Consider the following 23,082-nt stretch of genomic DNA (forward strand, 5'->3'; position numbering starts at 1 on the left):
TGTCCTGTTGCACTTCTCCAGAATTGTTATATTCTCCAGACTAGCTCAGCACCAAAAGAGGCAACTATCTGGGACCCGAGTCTCACTCTCCGAGACATGAATGTGTAGCACACCTGTGGGAGACAAAAGGTAGCTGTGGGAAACAAATGTTATGGAAAACAGGGGACAAGCCTATGGTATGTGGGAGTAATACATCAAGTATAAGTTTCTACTTTTATAATTTCTTGATGCCGGGTAAGACGACAAGCCTTGGGTTTTCTCTTGATAGGGAAAAGGCAACTATTATACCCACAAATGAAACAAATGACTCTTCATGCATTCACAAAGATTTCCATACACTGGAGCTTAGTAGGGATTCATGAACTTTGAAGAACTATGACTTTTTATGATCACTCTCTTTTCTGATCTAAATTAGCATGAATAAAAAAAATCACATTTTACACTTCTAGAATGCTTTATTCCAGTAGTGTCAAACGCAAATAGAAATAGAAGCTACTTATCTATGTCAGTGTCCTTATGGGCCACATGTTGACTTAGTTTTAAATTTTAATGTTATGTTTTATTGCATTTACATTTATTTCTTTGATAATTCCCAATTATATTTTAATCTTGTTCTGGTCACACTGGAGAGTTGCCAAATATTTGATACCTTTGCTTTATACTATTTTAAGATAATTCCAGAAATTTTCCATAATTCTTCCTTAGAAGTATGTTGGATGGTTATTAAATTGGAGACATGACAAGACAAGGGGAATGTGCACCCATTCACGGTATTTGTCTTAGGGAAGGACTACTTCCGTTGCCTGATACAGCTTTTCCTTCCTATATAATTCCTTGATACCCAGATTGCCTAGCACTTAGAAGAGTTCCTGACACACCGGAGGCGCTTTAAAATTGCTTGTTGACTTGATTTGACCAGCAGGGATGGGAACCTCTTATCAGGTCAGAAATTCCAAGCATGGAGTATATGAAGAATTGCACCTTTCTGCCTCTACACTTGTATAGAGCTTCAGACTAGTCTGCTTTATTAATGTACCCTGGTCTGCTGGTCTGCATTGAGTCAGGCATTTGCTTATTGGAGCTAGGATCCTCCTAGGCCATGAATGACCAACCCCTGGATTTATTCCAGGACTGAATAAAGTCAATTTAGATTTGGCTGAGGGTGGGGAGAGGAGAACCAAGGTAGGAAGGGAAGTTGGGGGGGGGTGCTTTTAGATCAGCTCTTGTGGTTTCCGGGCTGCCAGTGTTGAATTCTGTTGACTTTCATACATGATCCAACAAGCCTGAGCACTTTTCATATCAGGGGCCCGATGGGTGATGAACACTCTACTATTTTGCTCCAAAAAACCATAATGAGGCCCACAGATCTTGAGTAAAGGATGTGGCTTTTAGCAGTTTTGGTTGCAGCAGCTAGCAGACTATTTCCTGAGGTGTCACAGGTCACCTGCAACAACAGGACAGATGAAATCGCCAAACACTGAGTAGGTGCTTCAGTTGGTTGGTATTTCGTTCACTTGTTTCTCAGTTGTGTCTGGCTCTTCATGACCCCATTTGGGGTTTCCTTGGCAGAGACACTGGAGAGATTTGCCATTTCCTTCTCCAGCTCATTTTCTAGGTGAGGAAACTGAGGAAAACTGGGTAAAGTGTCTTGCCCAGTCACACAGCTAGGAAGTATCTGAGGTCATATTTGGATTCAGGAACAGGTGTCTTCCTGACTCCAGGCCAGGTGTTCTTCTGCTATACTATACCTTTTACTATACTATACTTGTTAACTGCTGCTCACAAGAGGAGAGTAAGATCCAGTGCTTTGTATATTTTCAGAGAAAAATCCATAAGATTAATAGGTATGTTCAACTTTATTTAAAAGGATGGGAGGGAGAAAACAAAAACATTTGTTGCCAGGCTAAGCTAAGCTGTTCAAAGCAACAAGTGTCTACTGTAGGATGTAGAATTTGTTTAAAGTGTGAGAAGCAGCCTGCCATGGGAGGTGGTGTGCTGGATTTGGGAGTGGAGAAAATTTAGTTTCAAATTACAACTCTGACACTCAACAATTGTGTGATACCTGTTATAGAGTAGGTGCTTAATAAATGCTTATTGACTGAGTCTTCATTTCTTCATTTGTAAAACGGAAGTAACAATAGTACCTGATTTATAGGGTTGTTGAGTATCTCAAGTGAGATACTTCATGTACATCAAAGTGCTATTATAATTATTATGGTCTTCTCTAAGTCAGTTAATGAACATTTGTTAAGACACCTATTATGTGCTAGGTATCGTGCTGAAGGGACATAGAAAGGCAAAAGCATTTCTGCACCGACAGAAATCAAAGTCTAATGGGGAAGACAAGATGCAAACAATTATGTAGAAGCAAACTATTTACAGGACACATTTGAGGCAATAAATAGAGGGGAGACATTACAAAGAAGGGAGAATGCGAAAGATGGCGTTTTAGCTGGGATTTGCTTGGAGGAAATCAGGGGAGCCAGGAGGTAAAAAAAAATGGAGAGGGGGAGCATTTCATGCATTGGGGGGGACAGACAATGAAAATGTACTATCACTTAGGCAGTTAGTTGGATAAATGACACAAGATAGAATCCAGTAAGGAGATGAAGTCCTTGTGCTTTAAAGAGAGCTCAACTGCTTCATAGCATATTTATTTGTCCCCCAGGGGAACCCATTAAGAAACTATTTTCAGAGCAACAAAAATAAAAGCTTTTATTTGTTCATTTGAATATAAAACAGGCGTTATCACAGATGTACAAAGCGTACTGGTGGTTTAACATACAAGAAGGTTTGCTGTCCTTTGCACATAAAAACTTTGTTTGAAACTGTGATTGGCTGAGTATATGAACTGCTCTAACCAGTCACCACACTCTATGAAATAACGCTGCTAACATTCAACTGATAAAAGGGACAGTCTCCCCTTGGGTAAAGTGTCAAGCAGGATTAAATATCTATATATATATATACTTATTTATATATATAGATATATATATAAAATAAACAAGCACCATGAGGAATCTGCTCCTGTTTGATTAGGTGTGTGTGTGTGTGTTTGTGTGTGTGTGTGTGTGTGTGTGTGTGAATGTTCATTGTGTACCCTCTTTTTGTGCAAATTGATTACATGGTTTTGTCTGACTTCAAAAGCACAAGGTCACAAGACAAACATTTTATACATTCTCATGAATGGTTTATCTACAATACAGTTCCTAATACAGAACAATCCTTCTTTATTGCTGAATCTGGTGGTACCAAAGGGTTGCCTTCCAGTTTGCTTTGCACTATGTTGCTCCAAATTCAGTCCTTTATCCCTTTTGAGAAGAAAACTCAACACACCACAGATGGACAGGTTGCAGAAGAGATCCATTATTAACTCCTTTCCCGATTGCATTGCAACACATGTCTCTCCCCTCTCCCTCCTCCATGAATGTAGAGTTGATTTGGTGAAGGCTAAAGTGACCTTGGAAGTGATGGCTAAATTTGGCCAAAGGGACTGAGGTTGGAATGACACAAGTTGCCTCCCCACTCCCCACTGGACAGTTATAGTTTGCAATTGATCAAAATCATATTTGAAACTTAGAGCCAACTTTCCCTTAGGACAAGGAGATTGTGTGTATACAATTTTTTTCTTATTTCATTTTTCTTGATATGATTTTTTTTTGCCCTTTAGGAAATACAGGACCTCATGTTACATAATTCTCAGATTCTATGTTTGGAGCATATGTTTAGAAATATTAACACAGCAATGAAGTCCAAAGTAGTGATCTAAAAAGCAAATGTCTTGTGGACCTGGGAGGATACACTGTACATGCAGACAAAAATGTGCCTTTAAAAAATACTCAGAACAAGCTGCCTTGGATTTTGGAAGTCAAACAAAACTTTCTTTTAGCAAAGGGCCCACTATTGAATGTATACTGCAAAGTCAGACATAGACATTGCCTAAAAGTATCATTAAAAAAAAAAGGACCTAAATTTTTCCCAGCAACAATCTCAGTCATGCATATCCAGTAACAAGAGAGCTATCACAGGAGCCTATTTGGGACAATTATAAAATAAATCAGTCTTGGGTGGCTGCTGATAGACTCACTTGGTCAGACACAGACAGGCCGTCTTGATTTAGAAATGTACTAATGAGCTCTGAAAATTAAAAAAAAAAAAAAGGGGAGGGGACTGGGAGGGATGGAGGGAAGAGAGGAGAGACGAGAATGGAAGTAGGACCTGAAGATCTATTTATCTATGGGTAGTTAAATGAAGGCAGCTGTGAAGCATGCTTTTGTACTCTTCCCTATCACTGGCCTCTGATACGGGCTACCAGGGTAGCTCAGCTCCATGAAGAACTCCGGGGTCTTAGAGACCCCGGAGAAGAGAAACTCACTAGCTCGGTTACAGGCAGGAGGAGAGAAGACCATTTATCTAATTCCATTCCCTAGAATTGTCTTGGAGAATGTGCCTACCCACTACAATGGCCATTGGAGGGAGAAATGAGACCAACTTGGTGCAAGTGACCATGTAAAACCATTCCTTATCATATCACAACGATAACAGCAATGAAAAAAAAATAAACACACCAACAAAAATGATGGGGAAAACTTGTGCAACAAATTCTTGCAGCTAGGAAACAGTGCTATTTGCCAACCTGCCTTCCTAAAGTCTAACAAGTGTAAGCACATGCCAGCACAAATATAGTTACTGTTACCTCTGTGGCAAAGAAAAAAATATTTTAGTGCATGTTTAGCCTTAAATTCATTCACCATCTTCGAGATGGCAATAATTTCACTTGCTGGTATCTGGTATCTAGAAGAAACTTTTGAGACAGGGTTACTTGGCAATCCAGGATTGCTTTCATCAGAGAAAGTTTGTGTGAGTTAACACTCAATTATCTACATTAGAGTGGGGGGAGAGGGACAGGGACACCATGCAAGTGACAAGTTCTGCATTTTAAACTTTAAAATCTTTTTTGTCCTTAGTGAATTTATATTTCATATATATATATTTGATGTGATACTATCCACGCAAGATAATACAACACTTTTTTTATATTAGCAAACATTACAAGACTTTAATATTCTTGAATGTTTTTTCTTTTATACTTCTAAAGAGATCAAAATAAATTAAACGTTTTGTACATAATTACATATGAAGAAGTTAACTTATTTTATCTTTTTAGTTTAGTACAAAGATATCTGCAAGATAATTGCCGAAATACACCTTATTTATAATTTCTTCTTTCTATGCTAACATCAAAGGCCATTTGTTAGCCTTTGTCCTTCGGTACATTTCTGACAAAGAAAGCTGCTAAATTCTAATTGGAAGGTGCTATTTGGAAAGTTTTCGTACCTCAACACGTTTTCCTCAAACAATGGGATCTAAAGATGGCTTCAATTAGTAACAGATCCACGTTGGTAAGATTGATGACACATTAAAACAGTGAAAACAATTCTTTGTCACACTATGTAAAATTGTTTAAAAGAACCCATTCAGAGGGCAGATTTTTTTAAAATTGCTACTTCAGCTCAACATAAAGTACAAAGCCACATTTACGCAGAAAGCACTTATCCAGTAAGCCAAAAAAAAAAAAAAAAAAAAAAAGAAAGAAAGAAAGAAAGAAAAATAGAAAAGAAAAAAAGTTTTAAAATGGACTTTTCCAACAAACCAAAGGCAGTAATCCCAAAGTCCTTCTGAGCTAAAAATTTAGTGGTAAAGGAAACACATTTCACATTTTATTCCCTGGCCAATTGTGACTGCTTTGAAAAGTCATCATCATTATCATCATCATTATCATCATCATCAATCATCATCATCATCACCATAACAGAAACAGTTCCAATCTGATGAGCATCACCCTCGCTTCTCTGCACATTTTTAGTGGACACTGAGAAAAATGTATACATCTCTAGTAAAGTCCATGGAAGCCAAAGGGAGAAGACTACATGTTGTAGGCCACGTAAATTGGGTCTAGCTGGTCTGCCAAAAATCCATCTCGTAGGTGCATACGCTGCTTCTCTCCACGGGAGTTGATAGGAATTACACCAATGTCCACCACTACCACCACGCCTACAATCAAGTAATGTTCCTCTAGAACCACATTCGTGACTAAGGGAACAAGGTCCAAGGCTTCTTGTTCTGATCCATCCAGCTCAACCACGACGACCAATAAGTTTGTCCAAGTAAACACGGCACTAGGAGGGGAGAAGACAAATCGTTAGCATGGTAGACAGGGTAGAGTTTTAAAAAATCTCTAATAATAAATATATGTCTAAATATAATTAGATATGTATATATAAATAGATAATAAATAAAATAACTTGTTTTTTGATCACTTCCTGTTATACCACCCCCACCTTTCCCCATTGAACCGTCCCTAATAACAAAATAAAGTTAAATACAACCCACAAAGAGACCACATCCGATAGCATTTATGACATTTCTCGCCCCCCACTCTACACTTCTAAAAGGAAGAAAATATGCTTCATCATCTGTTCTCCTAGACTAAGATTAGGTACTGTAATTAATCCAAGTTCAGCTGTTTTTTAGTGTTCTTTTAAATTATAGGATGGTAGTAACATTTTTCTTTTCTCTCTGTCCTCTTTACTTGCCAATTCATGTCTTCTCATGTTTCTAAAAATTCCTCATATTTTAAAATGTTCTTATCATAGAATTAACATTTCATTTACATTCATGTACCATAGTTTGTTCAGTCATTCATTTCTCCAATCCAGGGACACCCACTTTTCTTGTTGTTTTTGCTACAAGAAGAAAGGCTGTTTTGACTTCCTTCTGTCTTTGACTTCCTTGGTGATTATAGTTGCCAATATACAGGTAATTGGGTCAAAGAGTAAGAAGTGTTTAGCAAATTTATTTTATTTTTTGGCATAAATCAAAGGTAATTTACACTAGCAACAGGGAAGATCAAGAAAGATATTACATGGTACTCAAGGTAACTTTTAAAGGAAATAAGACTTGCCAAAATGAGCCAAACTGGTTATATAACAAAAACCATAAAATTCATTATTCAGGTTGGTGGCTTTCTGTAGCCATAAGTTTGTGAGCCTCCTTGCCACAATGAGGCATTAGAACAGGTTTTTTTTTTTTTTAAATAGGCAATATTAATAATAAGGCACTGGATTTAAGTAGCATTTACATAACAGTTTAGTGTGACACTAGCTGCAGGCAGCTAATTTTCTGGGATCAAGTTAAAAGCATTTTGTTCTGTTTTGAAATGAATTCTCAAATTAAATCTATCTCTATAAGACTTCTTAGCCTATTGTCCATGGCTCCAATGGGTCTAAATAGATTTCTAAGCACCTATCAATTTAAATGCAAATATATATATATATATATATATATATATATATATATCTTTATTTTATTGTTTGTGTATGTGTGTGTATATATAGTTAATATTTATGTAGTAATTGTTTTTCATTTTTATTTTTTTCTTTATTAAAACTTTTTATTTTTCAAAACATATGCATGGACAGTTCTTCCACATTAGCCCTTGAAAAACCTTGTGTTCCATTTCCCCCCTTTCCCCACTCCTTCCTCTAGATGGCAAGTAGTCCAATATATGTTAAACATGGTAGAAATATATGTTAAATCCAATATATGCATATTTATATTTATATAATTATCATGCCACACAAAAAAAAATCAAGTCAAACCAGTAAAAAAAAGAGAAGCAAAATAAAATGCAAGCAAACAACATGTAGTGATTTTATGTTAGAAATTGTTCAGTAATGTCTGACTCTTCATGATCTCACTGAGATTTTCTTGGCCAAGATACTGGAGTGGCTTGCCATTGCCTTTTCCATCTTATTTTACATTGGAGGAAACTGAGGCAAACAGGATTAAGTGACTTGCCTGGGATCACCCTACTAGTAATTTTCTGAGGCAGGATTTGAACTCAGGTTTTTTCAACTCCAGGTCTACTATTCTATTCACTGTACCGCCTAGTTGTCTGTGTTCCTTTATAATTCTAGGTATTTTATGAATTTCAAAATATTATTATTATGAGAAGAGACCCATGGACTTCAATGGACTGCTAAAGGGGACCTTGACCTGCACAAAGCTTAAAAACCTCTGCTACAGAGCAATTTTACAAAGCATTTTCATAATGATATCTCACTTCAGTGTCATAGAAACATGGTGAAATAAATATCATGAGCACTGTAATTACCACTTTGTAGAAAAAGGGATTTGAGAGAGATCACTGGCTTGTGCAAGGATCCATAAATTTTAAGGGTCAGAACCAAGTCTCTTGTGATTATGTGTTCAGCATATCACCCCTCACTGGAGGTCTTCAATGGCTGGATAACAACTTATCAGGGAGACTCTATAGGGGATTCCTGCTCAGACAAAAATGACAACTGAGAGGCCTTCCAACAGCCATGACAACAATAACGGTCCAAAATGGAGGAGGAGTTCAGAGGAATCCCATAAAACCTGAATTCACTTGGATCTTGGCCATCTGAGTCGGAGAAAAAAAGCTGACTAGGTCTATGTTTCCTTCCCAAATGAGATCATTCTGCTAAGTGCAGCTTGAAAAAAATCAAATTACCAAACCCTGAAATGTACAAATTTATAATGTGCAGTATTAATTATCTCCTAAACTTAGTCATAAAAATCTGCTCCAGGTTAGCACTTTGCTGATTTAGTTTTAAGGAAGATGGAAATTATTCTGCATTTTAATGTGGGAAAAATCTCTGGTTAAGCAACATTCTCTAAAGTATGACTCCAAAAGGAGGGTCACCGGATGAAAGGGTCTTCTAATTCTTTATCATTACAACTGAAAAGTTAGCCAACTGCACAAAATTTGCCAGAAAATGAGTACACAAAGGGTACTAATTAACTTTAGGAATAAAAGAATCACAAATATCCATGCGATAGAAGTGTAGTGTAGTGTAATGGGATGGATAACTGGCTCATGAACCAAGATAAAATGAGTTCAAGAAAACCGGCTTCTCACTCATATTGGCTGTGTGATCCTGGACTCATTGCTTATATTCTCTGTGCTCTGGAAAATCCCAAGACTCTTAACTGGTAGAGAGGATGTTGAATAATATAAATTGAGGGATTTTCTTTTCTTAGGAAGTTCTGTTGACCAAGGAAACATCACCCAGGCTCTACTAACTTAAAAAGAAACTATTCCTTAAGATCAGAAAACACCAGCAAAATAATTGTATGGATATGTATACATATATTGTATTTAACATATACCTTTAACATATTTAACATGTATGGGTCTGCCTGTCATCTAGGGAAGGGGGTGGGGGGAAGGAAGGGAAAAGATGAAAAAGAGGGTTTTGCAAGGGTCAATGCTGAAAAATTACCCATGCATCTATCTTGTAAATAAAAAGCTATTTAAAAAAGGTCAGAAAGCACCTTTAAAACATTCCTCATCTCCCAAGATTGTTAGCTGATGTGAGAGTCAAGTGAGATACCACGTAAAATATACTGCAAACCTTCAATCTCTACATAAAACCTAACTCTCCTCCTTAGCTATCATTATTAGGTTGAATCAGTAATGTGAGCATGGCTGCTGGGGTGAAGCTACTAGGATTTTTTTCAGAGTTAATGTGTTCCTCATAGAATTACTGTATCTTAGCAGAAATAAGAGGGCTGAACATAGTTTTATCCAAAGTCCACATAGGTAGGAGATGAATGAGAAATATGGACAGAGTTTTCTCAGTGGTAGATGATGGCCCTAACTCAACGGTCAGCTATTTGATATGCAAGTGTGCAACTAATCAACAAGCATTTATTTAGTACCTACTATGTGGCAGGCACTGGGGGAAGTTCCAAGAATACAAAGAAAAAAGCCAACAGTTCTTCTCTCAATGAACTATATTCTAAGTAAGTGACAATACTCCTGTGTATGGGGGGGAAATAACAGCAGCTGAGGGGTAGAGTGAGGATGCTGTGTGGATCTTAAAGGCCTCACTTCTAAAAGAGAGAAGGAACACACATTCTATTAATCTGTTTATTAACTGTTTGACAGTCTTAAAGAAGACCAGGTATTCATTTATAACTGTGCTTTTCACAAAGCATACTTTTGTTTCTTGGCCACATCTTCACAGGCAAAGAAAAAAGGGAAACTGAAAAAATACAAATTAAAAAAAAATTTGGCTGTTGATGAAAAAAGGGATTTGATTGCTTGGATTCGTTCCCTGGTTTATTTTACAAAACCCTGAGGCCTTCTCTTTCTTCCCCACTCAGTATAAAAACCTTCCATTTACACGATATATATGCTGTATGGACATAGATTTTTTTTAATGTTGTCTCCCCACCTCCCCCGGTAGCTTAAACTCTTTGATGATGGGGACCAAGGTATATCCCCAACACTTTGCATTAAAAGCAACTCCTAGTAAGTGTTTTTAATATTCATTAATATTAATACATAATATTGTTGACTAATTGATAATACATTGAAGTTGCCTGCTCAGAGGTGAGCTGGGTATGTCTGGGTTGCTCTAGATTTCTCAACTCAGTCATTAATTGAAAAGGCTGTTGTTGCTCATCCTTTGTTTTTGAAGAGGATCAAAGATATCAATCACAAGGGTGATGTCCTGACATGTCTATACTTTTTGACCTCAGAGACAAAGGCAAGAAGAGGTTAGGGTTCAGTTTTCTGGGTTTTCCTAATTATTGAAATGGGGGCGGGGAATGAGCTTTTTCTCTTTTTCTATTCTCTAAGGGCCTCAGATTTATTCTGAAAAGAGATTAGGATAAATCTTGAATTTCTGTCATTCTGGAACCTTAAGTTCTGAAGTAGATACTCTTCCAAAGATGAAGCCCTGTAGGTCAGTAGACACTCTGCAATAACAATCAGTTTTTTCTAGAACTAACATTAAAAATCATGGGATAGAATTTCATAACATGGCTGTAGGGACACCATATCCCAGACAAGCAGAACCTCATGGAGAAACCTGGGTGCTGTTTTAAAAACTAGGCAGAAACCCATGAAACAAGATAGGAAATTCAAGTTGAAAATGTGTTCTTAGATACAGGAAAAAGAAAAAAGTGACTCGACTGACCCTCAATTTTTTTTTTAAACTAGAAAACCTGAATGTGGGAAGGAAGAAAAGGAGAAAGAAGAGGAGGAAAGAAAAGAAAAAAGAGAGGGAAGGAGAAAAAAAGGGGAGGGGAAGGGAAGGAAGTGGAGGGGAGGAGAGGAGAGAGGAGGAACATTTTGATTATTAAAGGGATTTTAATTCAGGGTTTTCATTTTTAGTTGAGTGGGCTTACACAGTTTACTCTGAAAACACCAGCTACTGTGCTCTGCCAAGCATGTACTCAATGACTGAACTGTGAGGAACACAAGCCCACCCACCGCAAATCTATGAGGCTCAAAAGAAGCAGTTAGTTCTCCTTGATGTCAATCTCCTCAAGAGTAAAAAAATGACTTTGGGAAAGATGTCAAAGTCTTCCCATTAGGTTTTTCCCCTTACGCTCATGCTGGCTACAAGGAGGTACCTGTGCTGTAGGGGCCTAGCTTATTAAATTCCTCCCCCAGGTGACAGGCTTGGTGTCCCTGAGCAAGCATTCCTGCTCCTGCTAATCACTCAACAAGCATTTAGTAAGAGTTTGCTCCATGGCAGACATGGTATTAAGCACTAAGGATATAAAAAAAGGCAAAAAACATGGTCCTTGATCTTAAGGGACTCATATTCTAAGGGGGGATTACAACAAGCAACATCTGGGCCCGTACAAGAAATCTCCAGAGGAGGTGGAAAGCACCTTCAGAAGTACAGCAATGCTAGTTTTTTGTGCTCTCACAGAAGTGGGATTTTTAACTGAAACCTGAAGGAATCCAGGGACGTAGGAGACAAAAGAAGGAGGGAGAGTCTTTCAGACAAGAAGGACAACCATTGGAAATATGTCTAGAGTCCTTTTGTGGGGAAGAGCAAAGAAGTCATTTGTCACTGGATTGCACCATACATGATGGAGTGTACTGGAACAGGAGAACAAGGCAAGGTTAGGAAAGACTTTAAAAAACAAACAGAGGATTTTATATTTGATCCTGGAGCTAATGCCAAAAAATCTAGAGGAGGAGGGAGGGGGAGAGAGAAGGAGGAAGTCCCTAATTAAATTGAATCCCTGTTCAATCATCAGATTCTAATATTATGTCCCTGGGCTGGAAAAGTTAGCTGCAGGGGGAAATCCACCAAACTTGGCTGACTTCACTCCTAACCCCCTATATACTACTTAATCACATGGGTGAGAATGTAGAACAGATGCAAATATCTGAAAAGCAGTTGCTCAGTCATCTAATATGTCGCTTATTATTTATGAAGTGCCACTAGCATACAAGGTACTTTACAACAACTAGAGATAGACCAAAGCTCCAAACCTTTAGGGAGGGAAAAATATTGAAAGTATTTAACTGGGCCAAGGCTCCATCATGAACTTGTAACTTGTTAAGCTGCTTTACTGCACAGGGAATAATAGGGAACTTCTGAAATAGGTATTTGGTTTTTGAGGGGCATAAGAGGATCTTGGTCAAATTCATGTAAGCCTTCCTCCAGCAAAACTTTGACATTATGTTCTCCCCCATTTAACATTTTCCCACATAGCTCATACATTTATTTTAAAAGACCCCAGGGGACAGCTCATATTTTTTTTTTAATTCCCTGTATATCATGTTTTCCTAAAGCCAAAAACTTCCCTCCAAAACCTAACAAGACTTGGCCTCCTGGAAAACATTACCAAGAAGTTTTCACTGCAATAAAAGTAAAATTAGTTCCAGGTAAAGCATGATATATTAACTTTGAGCTGGGAATGCTTTTTTATTGCTAAGTATTAACCCCAAGAAAAATGAAGCTTTACACTTGAAGGCCCAGCAATACTTCCTCAGCCTTTCTATCAAGGTTCATTTCCACCAATGTTTTACAATGGCAGAGTACTTTTGATGCAGCCATCTAGAAAACTATTCATAATCACTAATGATTAGAGAAAAGGCAATGAAAACAACTCTGAGGGATCACCTTGTATTCAAATTGATAGAGATGGTAAAGGGTAAAAAATTCAACATCTGTGGGATATTCAGATAACAAACATGCTAAATCATGGTGAGGAGAAACTGTGCAACAATTATGGAAAACAATTGGAAATCATTAAAGGGATGTTACTAAATTGTTAATGCCCTTTGATCCAAAGGTCCCACTATTGCACCAATGCTCCAATTTACCAATGCAAGAGAATCCTGATGTATCAAAATATTAATAATGGTTATATTTGTAATAGCAAAGGGTTGAAAACAAACTAGAAGTCTTATATAAATCGTAGAATGTCATGAAATTCAAGGTGTCTCAAAAGTTTGTAATAACTTAAAACTGCTTTAAGTCTTTTGAGACCCTGTGCTGATTACTGAATAAAGAAACTAAAACCAAAAAACTATATCTACCATGATGAAAATGAAGAGAACTTAAAAAAAAGAACAGATTTAGTTTAATAAAATGGATAGGGTCGGCTCCAAATGATTAAAAGAAAATTGCCCAAAGTAAATAATAAAAATGAAAAATGGCATACACTGTTAGTTGAATAATTCACCGTTGGGTGGTTTTCCTTAACTTTTGTTTCTTTAATAGATCTGTGCTTTCTTTGGTACAGGAAAACTAAAGAAATTTGGTGAAGAAATGCTAACCATTTGGTAAGAACTCTCCATCCATCAAGGCAGATCACCTGCTTCTGCAATAATTTATAAGAGCTGCCTGGGGGAAACAGAGGGATTAGATGATTATCTAGGATTATACAGCTTGTAGGAGTCAGAAACTGGACAGGAATCCAGGCCTTCCTGATTCCTGAGCTCTACACTACACTGTCCCTCTAGAACTTGTGCCACAGTGCTGACTTCTGATGGATCCAAACTGAAATCCCTGCTCTGTCCCTACCCAACCCCAATCTAATATTTTTTTTTCCCCTGAGAAGATAAATAGAAGGCTTGTTTCTTGGGAATAATACCAGCTGGCATTTCTATAGTGGCTTGAGGTTTGTAATTTCTCATCTGCTCATCCTAACAATCCTATGAAGTTGGTACTGTCCATTTAGTGGTGGTGATCCTCATTTTACATTTGAGAATACTGAGATGCAAGAGTTTCAATTGCCCAAGATTACACCCTGCTTGTGAGTTCCTGTGGCAGGACTGGAATCTGGTGCTCTCCCCTCTCTCCAAGTAGCGACGAATGGTCTATCATGCAGCAGCATTCTGCCATGTTGTGGGTGAGAGTGGGGAGAGAAATGTTTTCACTGTCATTCATAAGAATGAAAGCTTCAGGCTCCCTGGTTTGTAACTTACCATTCTGTGACACTTTTATGGGCTCTGATCACTGATGTCTCAATATCGATTGGATGATACCTCATTCCTCTTAACTCCATAGCTTCATCTAGGGCACCCACAACATAGAGGGCATCATGGCGCTCTGTTTTATGAACCAGAAGAAGAAAGAAAATAGATATGTAAGCCATCAGGATTACACAATTCAATTTGCTTCTTTTTTGTTTATTTTTTCACTTTATTTTGAACTTGTAGAATAAAACAAACATTTCTATAACATAGTATAATGTTTATTATATAGTAATAATAATATAATACTGCTAAGCATATAGAATAATATAGTAATATAATATGTAGTATATAGTACCTATATATTTAATAAAATAGTAATAGTAATATAACAGTCTAATATAATAATAACAAAAAAGAATGAAACTGCAAATCTACTATGCAAAACTTGCTCTTCCTTTTAAATAGACAATACAATTATCATGTAAATTTTCCTCTCATGGTCATCATTAGACCAAATATGTGTACACATAGATACAAATATGTAAAATTATTCTATACTATACTACTTATCAGTTCCTTCTCTAGATGCAGATAGCATCTTTTTTCATATGAACTTTATAATTAATTTAGGTAAAATGTTTAAAAGTCAAATCTTAGTTGATTCTATACCTGATTGGAAGTGTTATTTTATTTTAATAAAAAGAAAACAGCCTCCAGTTGGGATTCCTAATAGGAGAGGTCTTTGCTAGAGCACAGAAAACCAACAAGAATGATAAAAGCAGTAGCAGATTTGAAAGGATCATAGATTCAGAACAGAAAGGACCCTTTGGGGTCAAGGCAGCTATACATTTCATTTTATGTGAGGAATAGGAGGACCAGAGAGATGTAACCTGCTCAAGGTCACCCAGCTAATCAATGGCAGAATGAGGATTTGAAAGCCGGTCCCCTGATTCCAAATTTATCACTCTCTGCTGTAAAGTCTTTTCACTGAAGATGCTTAGAATTTGTCAGACTTTATAGTAACTCTACTATTTCCTTCATAATTCTCCACTCCTAATAAAGCTTTAGAAGAATAACAAAACTTTGTTTTAATTTTTTAATTAAAATTTAATTTGAAGGGGCAGCTAGGTGGTGCAGTAGATAGAGCATCAGCTCTGAAGTCAGAAGGACCTCAGTTCAAATCTGGTCTCAAACACTTAACATTTCCTAATTGTGTGACCCTGGGCAAGTCACGTAACCCAAATTGCCTCAGACAAAAAAATTTAAGTTTAATTTAAGATATTCATTATTTATTTATTTGTTATCTCTAAATTGGCTGAGAATAAATCCTTAAGTATCTCCTAAGTTGAATGGAATCTAGCCACAATATGATATCAATATAGTAGATTGCCAGAATAGAAGTCAGGAGCCAGGAGACTTGGCTCTTTGTCTTAAGCCTGTCAATAACCACATTTGTGACTTTAAGTGAGCAAATATGTCTTTGATCTTTTAAGTGGTAAATGAAGACCTCCATTTGAAAAATGACCAACCTTCTTGGATTATTTCTACCTTCTGAATCCAATTCTCCCTGTGCAACAAGAGAACTGTTCGGTTCTGCACACATATATTGTATCTAGGACATACTGCGACATATTTAACATATATAGGACTGCTTGCCATCTAGAGGAGGGGGTGGAGGGAGAGAGGGGAAAAATCAGAATAGAAATGAGTGCAAGGGATAATGTTGTAAAAAAAAATTACCCTGGCATGGGTTCTGTCAATAAAAAGTTATTATAAAAAAAGAAAAATTACCAACTTAAGTAAAGTGGAAGAGATAAAAATATGGTGTCTACTATGTGCCAGCTACTGGGCTAGGCTTTTAAAAATATTATCTCATTTGATCCTTACAACAACCCTGGGAAGGAGATGCTTTTATGATCCTTTTTTTATAGTTGAAGCAACTGAGGCAAACAGAAATTAAGTGATTTGTAAGGGGTCCCACAGCTAGTATCTGAGGCTGAATTTAAACTGGGGTATTTCTGACTTCAGACCCAGGACTCTATCCACTGTACCATCAGCATCCGCTAGGAAAAGAATTTCCCTGGGTTCACATATGATTATAAGAATAGAAGACATCGGACATATATGGCTATTAATATCTCTCTGTATTCCCTTGGAGGTATTATGGAGCCCGGGCATTCTTTGGATCTCATGGTAAAGAAGTCTAAAACATAAGACTTAGTGACTCAGTATTGGGGAACTGTTGGAAAGGTCATCCAAGGCCGAGTAAATATGCAGTTTCTCTTCTCTGTTTATATTTGTAAATTTGATTTTCTGCAGGACTCCCAAATAACTTGTTGAAACCTAAACAGTTTATATATCTCCGGGACGCCAAATGTAATCTGTTGCTTGAATCACTAAGTGGGTTCATTCGGCTCCCGTTAAATTTTTAATAACATTAATGTCTGACTGTCAGGAAAGGAAACTAATCACTTTCTCCTAAAAGAGATAAAAAAGAAAATCCAGGTATTGCAACTGTCTCAACAGGTTGAGTGATCTGAGTATTAAGGAGACATGTGGATAGTTCTATGCTTCAGCTCATTTACAAGGCAGAATGGCTCTCTATCTGGTGATTTGTCTTGCAAAGTGGTCCCTTCCTCTCTCAAAATCACATTTCCCATCTTTCCTGGAAAAAAAAAAACGAAACTGGGCAAATAGCTCTAGTAGGTCTAATTCCACCCACGAGAGGGCAGTAGGACACCCTCCCTTAAGCCATGGCTGGAGAGCAGTATCCTATATCCAGGAGCATCAGCTTGGAGGAAGATGGTCAGGTTAAGGCCGGGCTGGGGGACATTTTCCCCAGGCGAAGATGATGATCTGAATTACCCCGAGGAAGGAGCAGGGCCAAACAGGACCTTAGCTGTTGTCCTGTGGGAACTTCAGGGCCAGTTTCTATTTTGAGCCCACATCTTGGGGGAGCTTGGGAAATGGATCCAAAGTTAGCAGGAGGAACACATCCAATAGGAGCCTTTTTAATACTGCATTCTGAAAACATTCAAGTCCTTAAACAGACATGAACCCTCATTAGTTTTAAATGGAATCTGCCTTCTTACAAATGAGCCTGAGGTTTACCCCAAGAGTTGTACTGAATAACATTGGGGAGCTCCTAAGTGGTCACAGAATTCTCGACTACAGGAATCTTCATGTTTTGCAGATTTGGACACTTTCTGGTGATTTCTCAAAGGTCTTTTGTATTTTATTCATCAAAGGGGAAAATGGGTATTTAGTCCTTGATGTGTTCTTCTTTTGTGGGGAATTGGGTGGGAGTCCAAAGGAAGGTGGGAAAAGTAAGAATCTGACATACCTGGGAACTCATTAAAGGGACAGCCGTTAGGGAATCTGTCTGTTTTGTTCTGAGGAACCTGACTGAACTCGACTCGGAATGAAAATGCTCACCTCCATTGGCATCTGTAAGCTCAGTTCTCCTCAGGAATCCCAAATAGCCTGTTCGAGCCCAAATAGTCTGTGTGTCTCCAAAGCTTAATCTTGAATTAAAGTGATCTGACTGAAGGGATTCATCTCCATAAATAGTAAAGTAGCCACTGGCATTGTGAGCGCTGTGAACCCAGATCTGTTTAAGCAAAACACAACAAAACAAATTGACCAGAGCTTTATTCAACTGACCTAGACAAGTTACTTTGGAAAATTGTAAATCAATGTTTATTTGGACTGAGAAAGCCTGATTCATTCATCTCATTCTAGGTTTTGGAGGATATTCTAATACCTAAAACTTTCTGCATTAATGGTATTGCTCATCTTATTGGCCAAACTCTTCCCAAAGGTTTCTCCCTACAAGAGTTTAAGAAAATACAATCGGACCAAAGTAATTCAGAGATACTTTAGTGTGATTGCTAAGTTTGTTTTTTCAAAATGGGATTTTTCACTCCATTTAGATCCCTTACATAATGAACTTTTGTAGTACTCATAGTTGACAGAATCATTTTCCAAGTAGAAACTGTTTTTTTTTATGTAGAATTCTGAGTTATGGGTAATCTCAAGGAGTATAAATACTCTGGATATACTTAATAGACCATTCTACTCCTATCACTCTAACATTTTGTACCCAGATTTCTCAGTACAATGATATCTGAAAGAGATTGACTCAGGACTAGGGAAGCATTCCCAATCTTCCCAAAACACTTGAGAAATCAGACATAGGGTCAGGAGGAATCCTGAGCCATTGCTTCCAAAGGGTCTCTTGGGATACTGGAAGGAAGGGTGACTAGGGACTTCTTGTTCATCCCATTGCCACTTTTAAGGGAAACTTATTATCCTTTTTGGGGAGGGGGCACATGCAAGTGTATTAACTCTCCCTTTACAATAATATTACCTCCTTAAGACAAGGGATATCTTTTCAACATGTAGTTAGCTTGATGCCTGACATACAGAGGGTACTTAATACATGCTGGTTGATTGATATCAGGTTATTCCCAAGGTGGGCTCCAGGAACCCCAGAATCAAGTCCAGCTACAATAAAGTGGACATACTAATTTGCCTCTTTAATACAGAATCTGTGTCTACTCTGTAAGTTGGGAAGGAGATCAGAGCTGGAATGGACTTGAGAGGTCATCTTTTTTAACACCCTCATTTTACAGAGGAGGAAATGAGACTTAGGATGAAGTAATTTGTCCCCAGGATCATAGTCAGCAAGTTTCCAAGACAGGATTGAAATCCATCTTTTCCAAATTCCAAGCTGGGTGCTGCTTTCTATTTCATCATTCTGCTTCTCAAAATAGAAACTATGCCAAAATTTTCTGGCTCCTGGCACTGCACACTTATACCTCCAAATTCCAAGCAGTGGTCAGGTATAATACTGTGGTAGCTCAGGGAAGGCACTGAAATTTAACAAGCATTTTAAAGACTTTCTCATCACTTGTAGTCAAATACATTTGCAGTTCAATAAATCCTATAGGGATCTTCATGTGTGAATAAGGGATAGAGACAATGGAAGCCTCGTCAGGAAAAGGAGTTTAGGAAATCATATCTGATCATGAACTAAAGGGTTATTACAAGGAAAAAACAGGAAAAGTAAGATGTTCAGGATTTACCTTTTCCTAATGCAGAATGTTGGAGGGGATGTGGGAAAACTGGGACACTGATACATTGTTGGTGGAATTGTGAATACATCCAGCCATTCTGGAGAGCGATTTGGAACTGTGCTCACAAAGTTATCAAACTGTGTATACCCTTTGATCCAGCAGTGTTACTACTGGGCTTATATCCCAAAGAGATCATAAAGAAGGGAAAGGGATCTGTATGTGCATTAATGTTTGTGGCAACCCTCTTTGTAGTGGCCATAAACTGGAAACTGAATAGATGCCCATCAATTGGAGAATGGCTGAATAAATTGTGGTACATGAATATTATGGAATATTATTGTTTGGTAAGAAACGACCAACAGGATGATTTCAGAGAGGCTTGGAGAGACTTACACAAACTGATGCTGAGTGAAATGAGCAGAGCCAGGAGATCCTTACATACTTCAACAACAATACTATATGATGATCAATTCTGATGGACGTGGCCATCTTCAGCAATGAGATGAACCAATTCAGTTTCAATAGAACAGTAATGAATTGAACCAGCTACACCCAGGGAAAGAACTCTGAGAGATAACTATGAACCATTACATAGAATTCCCAATCCCTCTATTTTTGTCTCCCTGCATTTTTCATTTCCTTCACAGGCCAATTGTACACTATTTCAAAGTCCAGTTCTTTTGTACAGCAAAATAACTGTATGGACATGTATACATATATTGTATTTAACTTATACTCTAACATATTTAACATGTATTGATTAACCTGCCATCTAGGGGAGGGGGTGGGGGGAAGGAGGGGAAAAACTGGAACAAAAGGTTTTGCAACTGTCAATGATAAAAAATTACCCATGCATATATCTTGTAAGTAAAAAGCTATAAAAAAAGATTTACCTTTTCCATGGCTACTTTCCCCAAATAAATTATAAATAGCAGATATAATCCCCCAGTATAAACTGCAAATATTTTTTTCTTTCTTTTTTTTTTTATTTAATAGCCTTTTATTTACAGGATATATGCATGGGTAACTTTACAGCATTAACAATTGCCAAACCTCTTGTTCCAATTTTTCACCTTACCCCCCCCACCCCCTCCCCTAAATGGCAGGATGACCAGTAGATGTTAAATATATTAAAATATAACTTAGATACACAATAAGTATACATGACCAAAACATTATTTTGCTGTACAAAAAGAATCAGACTCTGAAATATTGTACAATTAGCTTGTGAAGGAAATCAAAAATGCAGGTGTGCATAAATATAGGAATTGGGAATTCAATGTAATGGTTTTTAGTCATCTCCCAGAGTTCTTTTTCTGGGTATAGCTAGTTCAGTTCATTACTGCTCCATTAGAAATGATTTGGTTGATCTCGTTGCTGAGGATGGCCTGGTCCATCAGAACTGGTCATCATATAGTATTATTGTTGAAGTATATAATGATCTCCTGGTCCTGCTCATTTCACTCAACATCAGTTCATGTAAGTCTCTCCAGGCCTTTCTGAAATTATCCTGTTGGTCATTTCTTACAGAACAGTAATATTCCATAATATTCATATACCACAATTTATTCAGCCATGCTCCAACTGATGGACATCCATTCAGTTTCCAGTTTTTAGCCACTACAAAAAGGGCTGCCACAAACATTCGTGCACATACAGGTCCCTTTCCCTTCTTTATAATCTCTTTGGGATATAATCCCAGTAGTAACACTGCTGGATCAAAGGGTATGCACAGTTTGATAACTTTTTGAGCATAGTTCCAAACTACTCTCCAAAATGGTTGGATTCAATAAACTGCAAATATTAAAGGACATTTATTTTATGACCCAAAATAAAAACTGTGCCATTCACATCCTAGTTAATATGCCAGCCATCATTTCCTAAGTAATAAATGGTGTCTCAATTCTAAATTGCAGAATCCTTATTTTTCAGTTATCTTTCTATAGCTCTTTTGCATATGAGGAATTCCCAGCAAGGGCAGCAGATATATGGCAATCAAGAGAGAGAACAACATGTCCAGGGAGATGAGGAATAAAGAGATTCTCACACACACACATACATACACCTAGTTCCTCTCCAATATTATAGCCAAGTGTATGTTTAAATCATTACTGAATCCCATAAAGAATCTCACGCACTTCCTTAAGGAATTGACGTTTTGTTATTCTGAGGAAGAGATGTAACTGTGTTTCAGACTTCTATGTAGCTTAACAGATCCTTCTGATCAGATTCTGATCAAATCAGACTTTATAGTTCATTTTCCAAACTCCATTTCCTTTGGGGGCTATTTGTTGGTTCAGTCACTTATTCATTCATGAGGTTCCAATTAGAGATCAAATGCCTGTGTGAAAAGGTACTCCCTGGTTTCAAGGAGAATAGAATATGTGTGTCTGAAGAGGAAAATTGATCTGAGAGGGACAGCCTTCCAAAACCAACTTCTATTACTTACCTCCCCAAGATGAGAGTCTCCCAAGGGTCCTTTTGTTTCTGGATTTGCAATTATGATACGGACTCCAGGAAGAATCTATTGAGAGAGAAGAAAAATCCAATTGATGGGAAGGAAGAAAAGAAGGAGAGAAAGAGGGAGGGAGAGGAGAGAAAGGCAGGCGGGGAAACAAGCAAATAGGTAAAGGATACAAACAGACATCATATCAGGAAAACATATTTATTCTTATACTGATGCTAGATGTTCTTAGAACTATTTTTTTTGTGTGTGTGAGGCAATTGGGGTTAAGTGATTTGCCCAGGGTCACACAGTGAGGAAGTGTTAAGTGTCTTAGGCCAAATTTGAACTCAGGTCCTCCTGACTCCAGGGCTGGTGCTCTATCCACTGAGCCACCTAGCTGCCCCTAGAACTATCCTTTTAAAGGATCATTTCCTTTCTTTTTGGAAGTCAATAAGCCTGAGTGCAGAACTATGCAATACATTTCTCTGAATATATAAGAAATGCATTATCTTTAAGATATGCTCTTAAATATTCCAACTGCAGTAAATGAATAAATAGGCAACCCTCATCTTACATGATCTCGGTACACAAAATTCCAAACTGATAATCAAGAAATCAGTAATGATAATAATTGCGCATCTTTCTGTATAGTTTATAGTTTGCAAATCATTTTCATCAACTCTGAGAAGTCAGCAGGATAAACATCATTATTCCCATTTAACAGATGAGAAAACAGATTCAAGGGGTGGAAATGACTTCTTTATAGTTATGAAAGAATAATTATTAGTTCCAGGACTGTAAGCTTTCAGACTTCCCATTTTGTGTTCTTTTCATAATGCCATGCTGCTCATTCATTTTATGTAACTGCAGGTCTTAAAAGATCATTTTCAGACTAAAACCCATTATGCCAGGTCCTCTGCTCAATTCTTGAGTGTATTTGGACAAGCAGACGTATACACTTAACCTGTGTGGACCTCAGCTGCCTCATCTGTAAAATAACTGAGCTGCATTAAGTGATCACAAAGATTTCCTTAGCTATCTATATACACTATAATCCTTTGCTCAGGTGATGAGATTTGCAGGTGAAAGCTGCTTCTACAATATGTGTTAAAGAAATGGCAGTGGCCAAAGTCTGAAAGCTAAGATATCCCAGATACGTGCTCAGGAGATAATTTTTTTTTTTAATTACTGAAGAAGAAACCAAACTCAGCTTTACACTATAAGTCTTCCCTCCAAGGTGAGCACTGATTTCTTATTAGTCAAATCCAATGGCT

General features: G+C 37.5%; 1 protein-coding gene across 8 annotated transcripts in view; it reads right to left on the reverse strand.

Moving 5' to 3' along the window:
- Positions 1–2,688: 2,688 nt before the first annotated feature.
- The window catches only part of DIP2C (disco interacting protein 2 homolog C), a 581,014-nt gene continuing 560,620 nt past the window's right edge, over positions 2,689–23,082 (reverse strand). For all 8 annotated transcript variants that reach the window (XM_031939601.1, XM_012551185.3, XM_023505023.2 and 5 more), the window contains 4 exons: positions 21,812–21,886; positions 17,720–17,894; positions 14,294–14,417; positions 2,689–6,179 (listed from right to left, as the gene is read on the reverse strand). In XM_031939601.1, the coding sequence (XP_031795461.1) occupies positions 5,927–6,179; positions 14,294–14,417; positions 17,720–17,894; positions 21,812–21,886 (627 nt within the window). In that variant the 3' untranslated portion in view covers positions 2,689–5,926. The remainder of the gene's footprint in view (positions 6,180–14,293; positions 14,418–17,719; positions 17,895–21,811; positions 21,887–23,082) is intronic.

This window comes from Sarcophilus harrisii, chromosome 5 (genome assembly GCF_902635505.1).
Source record: "Sarcophilus harrisii chromosome 5, mSarHar1.11, whole genome shotgun sequence".
Lineage (NCBI taxonomy): Eukaryota > Metazoa > Chordata > Mammalia > Dasyuromorphia > Dasyuridae > Sarcophilus > Sarcophilus harrisii.